The 15038-nt window shown below is 38.0% G+C and overlaps 1 protein-coding gene across 5 annotated transcripts in view; it reads right to left on the reverse strand.

The window, feature by feature from the left end:
• Positions 1–15038, reverse strand: part of AFG1L (AFG1 like ATPase) — a 202605-nt gene that overhangs the window by 156805 nt on the left and 30762 nt on the right. For all 5 annotated transcript variants that reach the window (XR_013382891.1, XR_013382892.1, XM_077902863.1 and 2 more), the window contains exon 2: positions 9316–9539. Coding sequence is in view for 3 of the 5 variants with exons in the window: in XM_077902863.1 (XP_077758989.1) it covers positions 9316–9539 (224 nt within the window). In the remaining 2 variants the exon portion in view is untranslated. The remainder of the gene's footprint in view (positions 1–9315; positions 9540–15038) is intronic.

Consider the following 15038-nt stretch of genomic DNA (forward strand, 5'->3'; position numbering starts at 1 on the left):
TCAAGAAGGTTAAGTATAGGACATTAATTCGATGTAATTTATGTTTATGTGCGTGTCTGGGTGGCTCAGTCAGCTAAGCATCTGCCTTTGACTCAGGTCATGATCCTAGAGTTCTGGGATCAAGCCCTGCATCTCTCCCTCTTCCTCGCCCTGTCCCTCCGCTCAGGTTGTCACTCTCAAATAAATGAAATATTTTTAAAATAATAATAATAACATATTTATGTTTAGAAGAAAAGGTACCTAATTTTATTTTACTTTTCACATAATCAATTGTCTGACTCCTGTTTATTGACTAGACTATCTTTTCCCCCCACTGATTTGCAGTGCCACTTCAATGGTATGTCAAGTTGTCATGCAACTTCTGAACTTCCTATTTTGTCCCATTTGTTTGCCTATGTAATGGAATACTGAATGATTCTGTTGACTAGAGTAACAGGGAATTAGATTGGAAAGCTAGATGAAGACTAAGTACAGTTCAAGTAGAGTAGTGAATATAATAATGGTCTCCCACCAGTCTTCAAAATCTGGTCAGGTAGCAGTCATCTAGGGCAGCAGTCAGTAAATCATGGCCTGTGGGCCAAACTCAACCTGACACCTGTTTTTGTAAATAAATATTTGCTGAAGTACATTTATATATAGTATTTCTGTGGCTGCTTTGATTACAATGGTAGAACTGAGTAATTGGGACAGAGATCATATGGCCCCCTAAGTCTAAAAGCCTTCCTACATGGACCTTTAAAGAAAATATTTGTCAACCCTTGATCTAGAGATCCAACTATATAATCTCAGCCTAGATTCCATGGTACTGATATCTCCTTATGACCTATATAATTTTGCTTCCATAACCAAAGTAGACAGTTCTGGGATAAAAACAAAAAAATTCTAATCCTAAACATTATGAAGTAGGCCTATACCCCTTCCTTTAAATTCACTTCAAAGGACTGATTAAAGATGTTCTCCATCTATGTTGATGGCATAATTTCACCTTAGGAATTATGACAAAACTTCAAAATGTAATTGAATACATTGGTTAATTATTCTAGAGACAGAAACAGGCCTATTACATTCTGATTCTCAAAATTCAGAATTTAAATGAATCTGGGATATGTTAGTTTTCAAAAAAACAATGTAGTATGACTCCTGATCTCACTTCTTACAGATAATGCCATCACTGGGTTAGGGCATAATGCTTTTGCTTCAGCTGTCATAAAAATTTGATATGAGAAATATTCATTTAAAAATATTCCTGGTCTTGAGGTGCCTGGGTGGCTCAGTTGGTGCAATATGTGACTATTGATCTCAGGGTCATAAGTTTAAGCCCCACCATGGATACAGATATTTTAATTAATTAATTAATTAATTAATTCCTGGTCTTTAATGAAAGTGTAGCAATAGATACTGTTCATTTTGTATTCAACATTGCTTATGATTTTCTAATGGATAAAAGGATCAGGGAAATTTTGCCCAAATCATGCTGTTCAATGTACTTTACCTATAGGAAATGCCTGTTCTAAGAAGAGGAATGGAGAGAATAAGTGCTCAGTCCATTAGGTGGAAGAGAGAAGGGGAAAACTGAGAAAAACAGCAAATGGCTTAGTCTTGGATAAATAACTAAAGGGATTCAGATCAGGCCTCCCACATCGTCTAAAAGGCCACAGCTAGCATTCCAGGTATCCTGCTCATAGCCTCCAAATGCTAGAAGCCAGAACAAAAAAAAACATCAAGACCTTAGATTAGCTGACTTTAAAGGCAGGACAGGTCTTTTCTATGTGATATACACATTGTTCTTAGGAGGGTAAGTAGAGACATCCAAATAAAAGATGATAGGATGTAAAAGGGAGTTGGAAATAATTTCTCATTAGGGAAACACTGAAAATTATTTTGTAGAGAGCAGGAGGAAAAGGAAAGAATATTGTGCCTTCCACTCCTATTCCCAGGTCTCTTGGGCTATGATGTCGCCTCTCAAGAGATGGAAAAACCCGGCTGTCTGTATAGCCCTGATTAATGGAAACAGAGATTTTCAGAATAGCTCTACACTCTATTTAATTCTCTCCCTCCCTGACTCTAGAAATGCTTGATTTGGCTGTGTAAAAGTAATTCTAATTATAGTGATTTACATGAACTACTTACCATTTATGCCTAATTACCTCACAGCACAATAACAATTATGCATACATTAAATGTGTCAGATTAACCTGGTTGTAAGTTTTATTTGATAACAAAGGTAAAGTGTTCATAAATGCTCATTCCTCATAGTTTGTTGTTTCAATAGCATGGTCATCTGCTCATAATTTTTTTCAAAATTTTATTAGAGAAAACACTGTTATACAGGTAGGAAAAACTGCCTGGTAGACTGCCACCAGTTTTACCCTCATCAAGAATTCAGACATTTTGTGAAGGGGCATTTTAATATTATAGTTTAGCCTTACAGCAAGTTTCTTAGGAGTACAATGAAAAAAAAAAGTACATTCACTGTAATGAATGTTTAAAATTCTGCATTAAAAACAATTGCACAAGCGGCACCTGGGTGGATCAGTTGGTTAAGCCCACAACTCCTGGTTTCCACTCAAGATTGAGACTGAGCCCCACATCAGGCTCCACACTTAGCACAGAGTCTGCTTGAGATACTCTCTCCTTCATCCTTTGCCCCTCTCACTTGTGTACTCTCTCTCTCTCTAAAATAAATAAATCTTTTTAAAAAATGCTCAAGGGCCCCTGTATGGCTCAGCTGGTCCTTTTATGCCCCTGTACGGTGCAGCTCTTTACCTCAGGGTCATGAGTTCGAGCCCCACAGTGGGCATAAAGCTGACATTAAAAGGAAAAACACACACACACACACAAATGCCCATATTGCTAAGTGAAATATGTCAGACAGAGAAAGACAAATGCTGTATTTTCTCTAAAAACGTCAAATTTGTAGAATGATGGTTACTGGGGGCTGTGGGCAATGACAAGATATTGGTCAAAGAGTACAAAGTGCCAGCTATAAGATGAATAAGTTCTGGGGATCCATGTACAGTATGGGGACTAAAAATTAACTAAAAAATAAACAGTATGGAGGTCCCTCAAGAAGGTAAAAGTAGAGGTACCCTATGACCCAGCAATTGTATTATTAGATATTTACCCAAAGGATACAAGCATAGTGATTCAAAGGGGCACCTGCACCCCAATGTTTAGAGCATTGATGTCCACAACAATCAAACTATGGAAAGAGCCCAGATGTCTATCAACAGATGAATGGATAAAGAAGATGTGGCATACATACATGCATACACCACACACACACATATGCATACATGCACTGGAATATTACTCAACCATCAAAAAGAATGAAATCTTGCCATTTGCAATGACATGGATGGAGCTAGAGAGTATTATGCTAAGCAAAATAAGTCAGAAAAAGACATATATCATATGTGGAATTTAAGAAACAAAACCGATGAACACAGGGAAAGGGAGAGATAAATAAGATGGAAACAGAGTGAGACAAACCATAAGAGACTCTTAACTATAGAAACAAACTGAGGGTTGCTGGAGGGGAGGTGGGTGGTGGATGGGGTAACTAGGTGATGGGCATTAAGGGGAGCACTTGATAGAATGAGCACTGGGTATTTTATGCAACTGATGAACCTCTAATTCTACCTGTGAAACTAATACACTACTGTTAATTAAACTGAATTTAAATTAAAATTTTTTTAAAAAGAAAAAATTATATACTCAAAAGTAGTTAAGACAGTAGGTCCTAAATGTTTTCACCATTAAAAAAATGGTAATTATGTGAAAGGATGCAGATATTAACTAACCTTATTGTGATAATCATTTTGCAATACATGAGTATCAAATTATCACTTTGTATCCCTTGAACTGTAATTTCTCAATAAGCTTAGAGAAAAAAATAAAATCATAAATATTAGTTCCCAAAATCAACAAATCTAAAAATAAAGTTCTCCTTTCACTAAAACAACCTAGTAGCCCAAGTTTTCCTTCTCTGATTTTTAGAAGAAATAGGTCTCACAATTATATGGTCAATCAATCTTTGACATAGCAGGAAAGAATATCCAATCTCTTAAAGATAGCCTCTTCAACAAATGGTGGTGGGAAAACTGGATACCTACGTGCAAAAGAATGAAAATGGACCACTTTCTTATGCCATACACAAAAAATAGACTCAAAATGGAAGACCTAAATGTGAGAAAGGAAACCACCAAAATCCTAAAGAGCACAACAGTAACCTCTTTGACACCAGCCATAGTAACTTCTTACTAGATAGGTCTTCTAACACAAGGGAAACAAAAGCAAAAATAAACTACTGGGACTTCATTAAAATAAAAAGCTCTGCACAGTGAAAGAAACAATCAACAAAACTAAAAAGCAACCTACAGAATGAGAGAAGGTATTTACAAATGACATGTCCAATAAAGGGTTAGTATCCAAAATACATGAAGAACTTATCAAACTCAACATCAAAAAAACAAATAATCCAGCTAAAAAATGGGCAGAAGACATGAACAGACATTTTTCCAAAGATGATATCCAGATGGCCAATAGGCCCATAAAAAGATATTCAACATCACTCATCATCAGGGAAATACAAATCAACACTACAATGAGATATCCCCTCAGACCAGTCAGAATGGCTAAAATTAACAACACAGGAAACAACAGGTGTTGGCGAGGATGTGGATAAAGGGGAACACTCTTACACTGTTGGTGGGAATGCAAACTGGTGCAGCCACTCTAGAAAACAGTATGGAGTTTTCTTAAAAAGTTAAAAAGAGATCTACACTATGATCCAACAATAGCACTAGTAGGTATCTACCCAACAGATACAAAAATACTAATCCAAAGGGATACATGCATCCTGAGGTTTATAACATTATCAGCAAATGCCAAATTATGGAAAGAGTCCAAATGTCCATCAAGTGACAAATGGGTAAAGAGCAGTGGTATGTTTATACAATGGAATATTACTCAGCTATAAAAAAGAATGAAATCTTGACATTTGCTATGATGTGGATGGAGCTAAAGAGTATAATGCTAAGCAAAATAAGTCAGAGAAAGATAAATACCATATGATTTCACTCATGTGTGGAATTTAAAAAACGAGTAAACATTGGCAAAAAAAAAAAAAGAGGCAAACCAAGAAATAGACTCATAACTATAGAGCTATAGAGAACAATCTGATAGTTACCAAAGGGGATGGAAAAGGGTGATGAGTTAAATAAGGGATGGGGATTAAGAAGGGCATGTGCTGTGATGAGCACCAGGTATTGTACATAAGTGTTGAATCACTAAATTCTACACCTGAAACTAATATTACGCTGTATGCTAATTAACTGGAATTTAAATTAAAATTTGAAAAAGGAATAGGTCTGTGGCATCTTTACAATTTTCAAAAACTAAAGCTTTTAAGCAGTCTCTCCTATGCTGTGCTGTCTGTCCACTGCTCCCTTCTGGTGTATTCAATAAACTTTTATCTCCTTTGTTCTGCCTTGGGTGAATTCTTTCATTGCCTGCACTGCCAGTTTCCACCTGACCAGCTGCCCCACAGTGGACCTCCCATCTGATCCAAAGAGGCACCACAGTTGGTGGCCTATATGGGGAGACTTTGTGCTTCCACCCCCAAGCCAAGGTTACTCCTAGATGAGGATCCAAAGCCCCAGAGAGGAACCAGCTAGATCGCCTTAGGGAAGCTTTCTTCCCTCTCCTTTCTCTTTTTGGCCTTCCAGGGGTCAAACCCTAGTACTCCTCAGACAACTAAAGGTCTCTAGCCAGGGTGGCTCCCTGGTCTGAAGGTCTGAGGGAAAACAGGTCATATTGCCATGCTTATGAGGTTCAATAAACTTCTATCTCCTTAACAAACAAATACACAAAAACTAAAGCTTTTATCTATGTTTTACTCAAATTATATTAGATGTTTGGGTCTCTTTCAATGTCAAAGATTTAGCAAGCTTAAGGGACTACAGGGCAAATACTACCATAAAGAAATGCTAATCTATCTACAAAAGACTTATTCACATATACATTAGGATTTAACAAATATGAGCTTTCATTAGACACATTTAAAACTACCTGAGAAGGGATCCTGGGTGGCTCAGCGGTTTTTAGCACCCGCCTTCGGCCCAGGGCATAATCCTGGAGTCCCGGATCGAGTCCCACATCGGGCTCCCTACATGGAGCCTGCTTCTCTCTCTGCCTGTGTCTCTGCCTTTCTCTCTCACTGTCATAATTGAATAAATAAAATCTTAAAAAAAAAGATAAAATAAAATAAAACTACCTGAGATGTCAAATCTCTTATATCAGATTACAACTACACATTAAAACCAGAGATTCTACATAGTAAATATTATATTTACTTACTGCTAAATAATTGTAAATTTACCAAGCAGACCCATCATTGTCAATTCAGAAATCACAGGAGGAAGTGTGGGAGAAAAGCCCTGAGAAGAGCCAAATAATAATTTTATGAGAAAAGCGAAACAATAATTTTAAAGAAAAAAAAAACATGTTGAACTGGCAGCCAGATATATTAATGATTAAAGGCTACTTTTCACTGGATATAAGTTCACAAATCACAGTAAGATGAGCCCTACAGATGATACAGAGTGGAGAGGAGGGGGAAAAAAAGGACCGTATTTCTAAAAGGACCAGAAAGAGAATAAAACAGAAAATTCATGAAAGCAATTTAACTCTCAGATAACCAAAACCCCAGTTAAGTAAAACATCCTGCCTCCTGGCTATGACACGTAACCAAGCCAATGTTTTATTTGGAAGACCATCTGTATTACAAACTATAATTAGGTACATAGTACATAAGCAGTCTATGCTTTGCAAATTTTTAGTTCTTTCCAGTATTGTGGTAATACTGGAAGATGAAGAAAGGGTGCCCATTGAAAGGGATAAATTCCTTATTATTTCCTATAAGAAGTGCTGGACTGGCCAATCACATTAGCCACCACACTCACAGTCTACTTCTGAGGGAACCACTATAATCACCAGAGCCCTGAATGGTACCTGAGGCAGAGATCTGATCTTTACCCTGAATCATGGCCTCCAAGAGACTCAGTATGAAAGCTTTGCCCAAACAGGGATAAAGTGATTGGGTTTCCTATCAGATTCTAACTGAGGAATTTAAACCACAGACATAGGAAGAGAATTAATAAATGGGCAGAACAAACTGAAGTAGAAACAGACATGGGGAAGGAACAACATAGTAAGCAAATTACATGAGTGACAGAGCACTGGAGCAAGAATCAGCAGGTACCTGTTACCACTGCCAGTCAAGTCATCAACACTTTCAGAACCACTGATGCAAAGCCTCAGGCTCTGGCTCCGGGAGGCCTGGCTGTATCGTGGAGATGGCCTTCACTGCTATTTGCATATGTAGTCTTATTTTAAATCTCCATCTCTTGTAACTTAAATGAATCCTCAGTCCATTTAACCAAAAGATTTGTTAATTCAATGACAGCGTTTTTCTTTCTTATAAAAATACAACTATGTAAGTATATGCTAAAGTGCTTTTTTAAAAGTAAAATTACTTTGATTAGAGTTTTAAATAAAGTACTACTAACACATATATTACCTTTTCTCTAAAGACCTCATAATAATAGAATGTTTGTACATGAGGGAGGATGGTTGGCCAGTCAATTAAAAGAAAACTAGTGTCTTCAGTTGAACCATATTCTAACTCTTCTTCTATTAATATCCCTCATAATTTGAAGAGGACATAATTGATGACAATGGCTTTTATAATGGGATAAGGAATGGGAGTTTTCCTGTTGTCTCAGAATTTCAGCAAAAGCTCAAAGCTAAGGACAAGGAAAAACAAGTATTTAAAAAAAAAAGAAGAAGAAGAAGAAGTATTAGTCATACCGATGCAGGAATTACTTTAAAAAGAAAAAAGCAGCAAAAACAGCCCCAAAGTCAAAGTGGAACTGAAGAAAGTAATCAAGGTAGAAAGCCATTAGCTAAGTAAGGAATGTTGTGGCACCTACCCCAGATAAACCTCACAGCAAGAGCAAAAGCGAGTGGTCTCCAAGGGAAGCAACCAAAGAGATTAGGAGTGAGTGTAAGACGAGATGGGTATCCCCCTCTCCAGCTGGATGCCTGTTTTGGGGAGGAAATCCACAGGCAGTTACTAAAGCAAGCTATGGAAGTGTCCGTGGAAGAACCTTACATAGGTCTCCAAGAGGCTGACTGAAGCTAGAGTAGGGACTGGAGAAAGGAGATGTTAGGCTTCCTGTAGCCTAAATAGACACCATAAAAAGGTATAGTGGCTAGAACTGTCCTGACAGGAGCCCATTCAAGAAGGTTAAGTGTAAAGGCAAGGGGGACCAGCAAAATGCAGTGGTGCAAGGTGTTCAACTAGAGGCATAAGAGGTCCAAAAGTGGAGCAGTGGGGAGGTCTCCATGGGAGTCCAAAAGAACCCACCAGTGTGCCCCTCCACAAAGCTCTAGCATGTGAGTGTCTACCACACAAAAGGCCCTTAACTGTTTACTTAAGACTTTGCTGTTTTATTCCCATCTTCCATCCCCTTATTCTGACCCTAGAGAAGCCAAGCAAGCAGAGAGAGGAGGAGGAGGAGGGAAAGGAGAAGAACAAATCACTCCACCTTCTGCATTGCTGATCCTGGGACAGGCCTGAGCTAGAGGAAGGGAAAATTTTTAAATTGTACAATTTTCATTTAGACTAGATGGCATCAATCATTACCTAAATATGAAGCTATCTGAATCCCTCCAAAGGTAAAAGAGAGCTATGGAGCATCAAGAATCCTGATTCCCATCAGGAATGGGGATCTAACACAGCTTGTTTAAAGGAACTGAAAAGGGGCACCTGTGTGGCTCAGTCCCCTGGGTGTCTGCCTTCAGGTCAGGATCCCAGAATCCTGGGATGGAGCCTCGAGTCAGGCTCCCTGCTCAGTGTAGGGCTGGCTTCTCCCTCTCCCCCTGCCCCTTCCACCTATTCAAACTCTCTCAAATAAATAAAATCATTTTTTTAAAGATTTTATTTATTTATTCATGTAGATACACAGAAGGAGGCAGAGAAGGAGAAGAGGGAGAAGGAGAAGCAAACTCCCTGTAGGGAGCCTGATATGGGTTTTGATCCCAGTATCAAGGACTCAATCATGACCAGAGCCAAAGGCAGACACTCAACCACTGAGCTACCCAGGCACCCTTCAAACAAATAAAATCTTTTAAAAAAGGAACTGGTGAGAAATTTCAAGCAGTTTCATGATCGTATTGACTGCATTTAATCCATTTAATAAAATGCTTACACTTTTAACTGTTCCGTCTTTAATATCACACAAACCTTACCTTTGAAAAAAGGCCTCCCGCGTCTATACTGTATCCTTTAAGATCCTCATGTAATTTCTGCAAACACTGTATGACTCTTCTTTGATGCTTATCATCCTTCAGCTCATGAGCTTTGATCAGAAAGTCATAGTGATCCAGTGGTCCATGGCAAATAGCCAAAGCTTTTGAATAAACCTCTGTAGCAGCAGTTGAAGACGAAATCTCAGGTGTCTGAACTGTATAGGCTACAAACAAAAATATATATAAAATTTTAGACTTTCTTAAACGAAGATATTTCATAGTACTCCACATGTTTCTTAATAGTCACATTAAAACCTTTCAGTTACAAGTATGTGTATGTGAGCAGTTATTGTAAATCTCATTTTGATATAAATAAAACATTTTAGGGTGCCTGGCTGGCTCAGTCAGCGGAGTGCGCAACTCTTGATCTCAGGGTCATGAGTTCGAGCCCCACCTTGGGCGTGGAGCCTACTTAAAAAGAAAATCAAAAGATAAAACACACTTCGATCAATGAATATAATTATCTCATTTTAATAAAAGGGAGCAAACCCCAAACCTATAAGCTATCATTGCAACTCCTCTTCTAGAAAACCTAACCTTCCATAGAGTCTTGGCTTTACCTCCACTCCATTAAATGGGCCACCTGATTCATCAGATCCTTCCCCACAGCAGGGCTGGCACCTTTGAGTTTCACCAACTTCTGGTTCTTGAGTACCAAAGCAGAGACACAGAGACTATCACAAAGGATTTTCTACTGCCCCTTTATTCCCTATCCAAAACTACACAGCATTCAGATATTTGATTTCAACACTTATAGGATTCCTTTCCTTTTCTGTAACTTTTAAGTTGAACACAAAGAGTTGAAACACAACTGTGCCTGTTTCAAAACAGTGAGGTTTTCTGATCCTTTTTTAGCCTCTCCTGGGAGAGAAATGATTGGCCATAGCAAGACCAAACATAATTCTATTCCTTATCTGGGCCAGGTGCAATGAGCAAGTAACTCCCTTTCTATTTTTATTATTATTTACTCTTTTGTTGAAATATAATTGATATATACTGTTATATTAGTTTCCAGTGGATAAAACAGTGATTCAACAATTCTATACCTTAAACGTTCTCACCACAGTAAGTGTAGTTAGCATCTGTCATCATACAAAGTTATTATAATATTATTGACTACCTCTCTCTGCATTTTTTAGAAGCAACAATAAACAGCAGCAAACTGGCACATTTTTAGACAGGGCTGGCACCCTTCTTTAAGTTAAAGATTTTACAAAAATATGTTGCCAGTATTATCCTTGTTTCATTGAATATCATGTTTCCTTTGTTTCAGTAACATGAAAATTACTTACTTGGGGGAAAAAATTAACAGGCTGTGTTATTTCCATCTTTTTCTGAAGAAAGGAAAGAAAATTCTAAATAAACAATGAGTGTTGGGGATAGGGCAGGGTTGTCTTCTAATAACTATTCTTCCTTTCTGACCAGAAGTTTTAGCTGGGTATGAGGCTGCCCAGTTAAATAACCCATTTCTGGCCTCTCAAGCAGCCAGGCACAGCCATATGACCAGTTCTAACCAACAGGATGTGAACAGAAACATGTGCAGCTCTGGTACATTCCCTTAAAGAGGAAGGCATGCCCTGCTTCCCATTCTCCCCTTCTTCTAATTGGAATGTAAGTGTGCTGCCTGCAGCTGGGAGAGACAACCTGGCAAGGGGAGGCCCACAGAATGCTGAGCAAAGCAGAGCAAAGTTCTCCAACACTGCTGAGCTGCCAAACCAGCTTGGACCACCTAACTGGATTTTTATGTAAAAGATTAATAAACTTCTATCTTGCTCTTCAACCAGTTCCTCAATCACCCATTAACACTACTCGCTTTATATAGCAAATACTCTATAATCATCCCCCTCCTGCTCTTCCTCATGCTACCATCCTAGCTGGGGCTCTATGATCTCTGGTTTGGCCTCCTTGCCTCCGATCACCTCCACTGCCCCAAATTTACCACTACCACAATCTGTAAAATATCTTTCATCAACTACAGAGATGATCTTGCTAAAATCCAAACTGTGATTGTATTAACATTTTTCTTAGAACTCATCTCATTGTTTAAAGGAGTAGTTTTCAAAGATAATTTTAACAGTAGCACTTTATGTGTGTGTATATATATATATATACAAAACCTTCCATGCAATCTTAAATTGATTAAAGAGAAAACTGGGAGAGGAGGTACAAAGTCCCACCCTCTTCCCATCTCCCTCATTTCTACAACTGTACCACCCCCACTTCCAAAGAAGCCTGAAGCCACTTTCCACTTTTTGAATCACTTTAAGTATAAACAGTGTACAGAAATGAGCACAGCAGGCCTGAGATTATGTTCTTAGAAAGGTCTGCTCACAAGGTGGACTCTTGGCTGGGAACTTGGATTCCAAGAGGGTTCCCACTATTCCCAGAAATAGAAAGAGCAACTTACTGTGCCTAAACTGTTTGTACCATGTACAAGTTATGTGGTTTATGCTGAACACCTAGTTTCCTTCTATGTGGCCAGAATTTTGGTACATGCTAGGCAAAGAGTAGCTATGTGACTACACCACCCCCCACTACCCTAGGTATTGGGTCTTTAATGAGCTTCTCTAATAGATAATGTTTCACATTTGTTGTCACAGTTCATTGCTAGAGAAATTAAACATGTCTATGTGACTCTACTAGGAGAAGACTCTTAGAAGCCTGCACCTAATTTCTTCCAGACTTTGTTCCACATGTCTTTCCCTTTTGCTAATTGTGTTTGTACCCTTTTGCTGTAATAATTCACAGCCATGAGTACAACTATATGAGTCTTGTGAATCCTCCCTAGCAAATCATCAAAACTGGAGGTAGTTTTGGGGATCCCCAGAGTGTCCTCATTCTGGGGTTCAAGAAATTTGTAATAGGACCCCAGCCTGCATTTCCAGAGTACTCTCCAAAAGATAGCCACTGAAACAAGAAATGATTATCTACAACAGGTAATGTGTAAAGGGGTAATAAGAGAATATCAGGGGGGTTTTATATTATTATTTTAAATGACAGCGGAGTGGCAAAAAATTGCAGCAGTAATGTATCAAGATTAACTGGCATTAACAAGTAAAATGAATTTGGGTACAGAGAAACTGGTTATGAAACTATTCTAACTGGGAAACAATCAAGGCCTAAATTATGATGGGCAATAGCAGAAATGTCAGGAAACTGGTTAGAATGGAAAATACAAAAGTAGATTCAATAATGTGAGTTGCCTTCTAGTCAAGTGGATTGCTTACTGTGTCTCAAATACTTTCGATTCTTTCATTTCATAGTTATGACAGAAGATACTCCTCAGCCTTGATATTCCTTTTAACAATCATAAAATATCTCATTTTTATTTTTTAAATTTATTTATTCATGAGAGACACAGAGAGAGAGGCAGAGACACAGGCAGAGGGAGAAGAAGGCTCCCTGCAGGGAGCCTGATGTAAGACTCAATCCCAGGACCCCGGGATTACACTGAACCAAAGGCAGTCACTCAACCACTGCCTAGTGGTGCCTCTAAATATCTAATTTTGAAAGTCAGTCATTGGAAAGATCAGGACTACAGGCAAAGTACGTTGTTTCTTTTTGCATCTGCTTTAGAGAGGCTTAATATTCTTGGCTTCTACTTTTATTTTTTACGAGCCTAACATCTTTATTTAGTAGTATACACTTCGTTTGCATTTTTCAAAAAAAGAAAATCAATGCACACTGAAGACATCACTTTAGCTAACCAGCAGACATAAAAAGAGAAACAGCGGTTATCCGGTTGCGCATATAAGGAGGCTGAAAGTTGCCACTCCATCCCAACAATGAAAAACTGAACAGACTGAAAAAACCAACATCTCTTCTCAGGTCCATAAGAAAAGGGCAGGATGCCGGGCAAACTGCTGCCGCAAGATTAAAGAGAAAGATAGGCAAATACAGAGAGTAATGGCTTATGAGAACAGAGACTCACAAGTGGAAACCAGGCAGGAAAACCTGAACTTGGTTGACAAATTGCTAGAACTTCAATGTGGACAACTCAGAGTTAAAAACTCCAGAGATAACCAGTCATAGAAGGGTCCCCACACTTTTCTGAATTTTACCTAGAGGAGTTCAACCAAGTTCTTAGTGTCAATATGGGGAAAAAATCCCCTTCTGCTTCTGGCATAAGAAGAGGAAAAGAAACTTTTTTAAAAAAATTTTTTTAGTTAATTTTTATTTTTATTTTTTATATAAATTTATTTTTTATTGGTGTTCAATTTGCCACTTTTTTTAATGTAATCTCCACACTCAATGTGGGGCTCAAAATCACAACCTCAAGATCACCAGATCTCTATGCTTGAGGATATCCTTAAAGAAGCCAGAAGAAAAATATATCTACCCTACAGAGGAACAAAGATAAAAATTACATCCAACTTCTCCTCAGAAACCATGCAAGCCAGAAGAGAGTACAGTGAAATATTTAAAGTATTGAGAAGAAAACCTAACAACCTAGAATTCTGAACCCTGCAAAATTACCTTTGAAGAATAAAGGAGAAATAAAGACTTTCTCAGACAAAAATTAATCTGTTGCCAGTAGATCTGCCTTGCAAGAAATGTTAAATGAAGTTCTTAGAGAGAATGAATATATAGGTCAGAAACTCAGACATATTGAACTCAGCACTAGCAATCAACTAGCTATAATTGACATTTATAGAATACTTTATCCAACAGTGGAATACACATTCTTCTCAAGCTTACATGGAACATTCACCAAAACACACCACATTCTAGACCATTAGACACATCTTAACAAAGTTAAAAGAAATCATACAAAGTCTGCTCTAGACAACAACAGAATTTAACTAGAAATCAGTAGCAGGAAAATTCTAAAATATATGGTGATTAAACGATACATTTCTAACATATGGGTCAAAGCAGAAATCTTTTAAAAAGGTAAAAAACCATAAAAATCACTTCAAAATGGGTCACAGACAAATGTAAAACACAAAACTATCAAATTCCTGAAGGTAACAGAGGAGAAACATAAAAGACATAGAAGAAACCAACATAATCTTGTGTGTGGTGATGACTTTTTATATACAACACCAAATGAACAATCTGTGAAAGAAATAATTGATAAGCGGACTTCATTAAAATTTAAAACTTTTGTTCTGTGAAAGCCAATGCCATGGTGTCATTAGAAGACAAGACACAGAATGGGAGAAAAATATTTGCAAAAGACCCATCTGATAAAAGACTTTTGGTACAAAATATACAAAGAACTTTTAAAACTCACAATGAGATAACAACCCAATTTAAAAATGAGCCAAAGACTTTAAACACACCCCTCGCCAAAGAAAATATACAGATGGCCAAGAAGCATATGAAAAAAACCTCTACATCCTATATCATCAGAGAAATGCAAAGTAAAACAATAACGAGATACCACTATGCACCTATTAGAATGGCCAAAATTCAGAGCACTAACAAATGCTGACCAGAATGTGGAGTAACAGGAACTCTCATTCATTCCTAGTGGAAATAAAAAAACAGTGGGACGCCTGGGTGGCTCAGCGGTTGGGCGCCTGCCTTCAGCCCAGGGCGTGATCCTGGAGTCCTAGGATCGAGTTCTACATCAGGCTCCCTGCATGGAGCCTGCCTCTCTCTCTGCCTATGTCCCTGCCTCTCTCTCTCTCTCTGTGTGTCTCTTATGAATAAATAAA

The sequence above is a fragment of the Canis aureus genome, chromosome 7 (assembly GCF_053574225.1).
Source record: "Canis aureus isolate CA01 chromosome 7, VMU_Caureus_v.1.0, whole genome shotgun sequence".
NCBI classification, from domain to species: domain Eukaryota; kingdom Metazoa; phylum Chordata; class Mammalia; order Carnivora; family Canidae; genus Canis; species Canis aureus.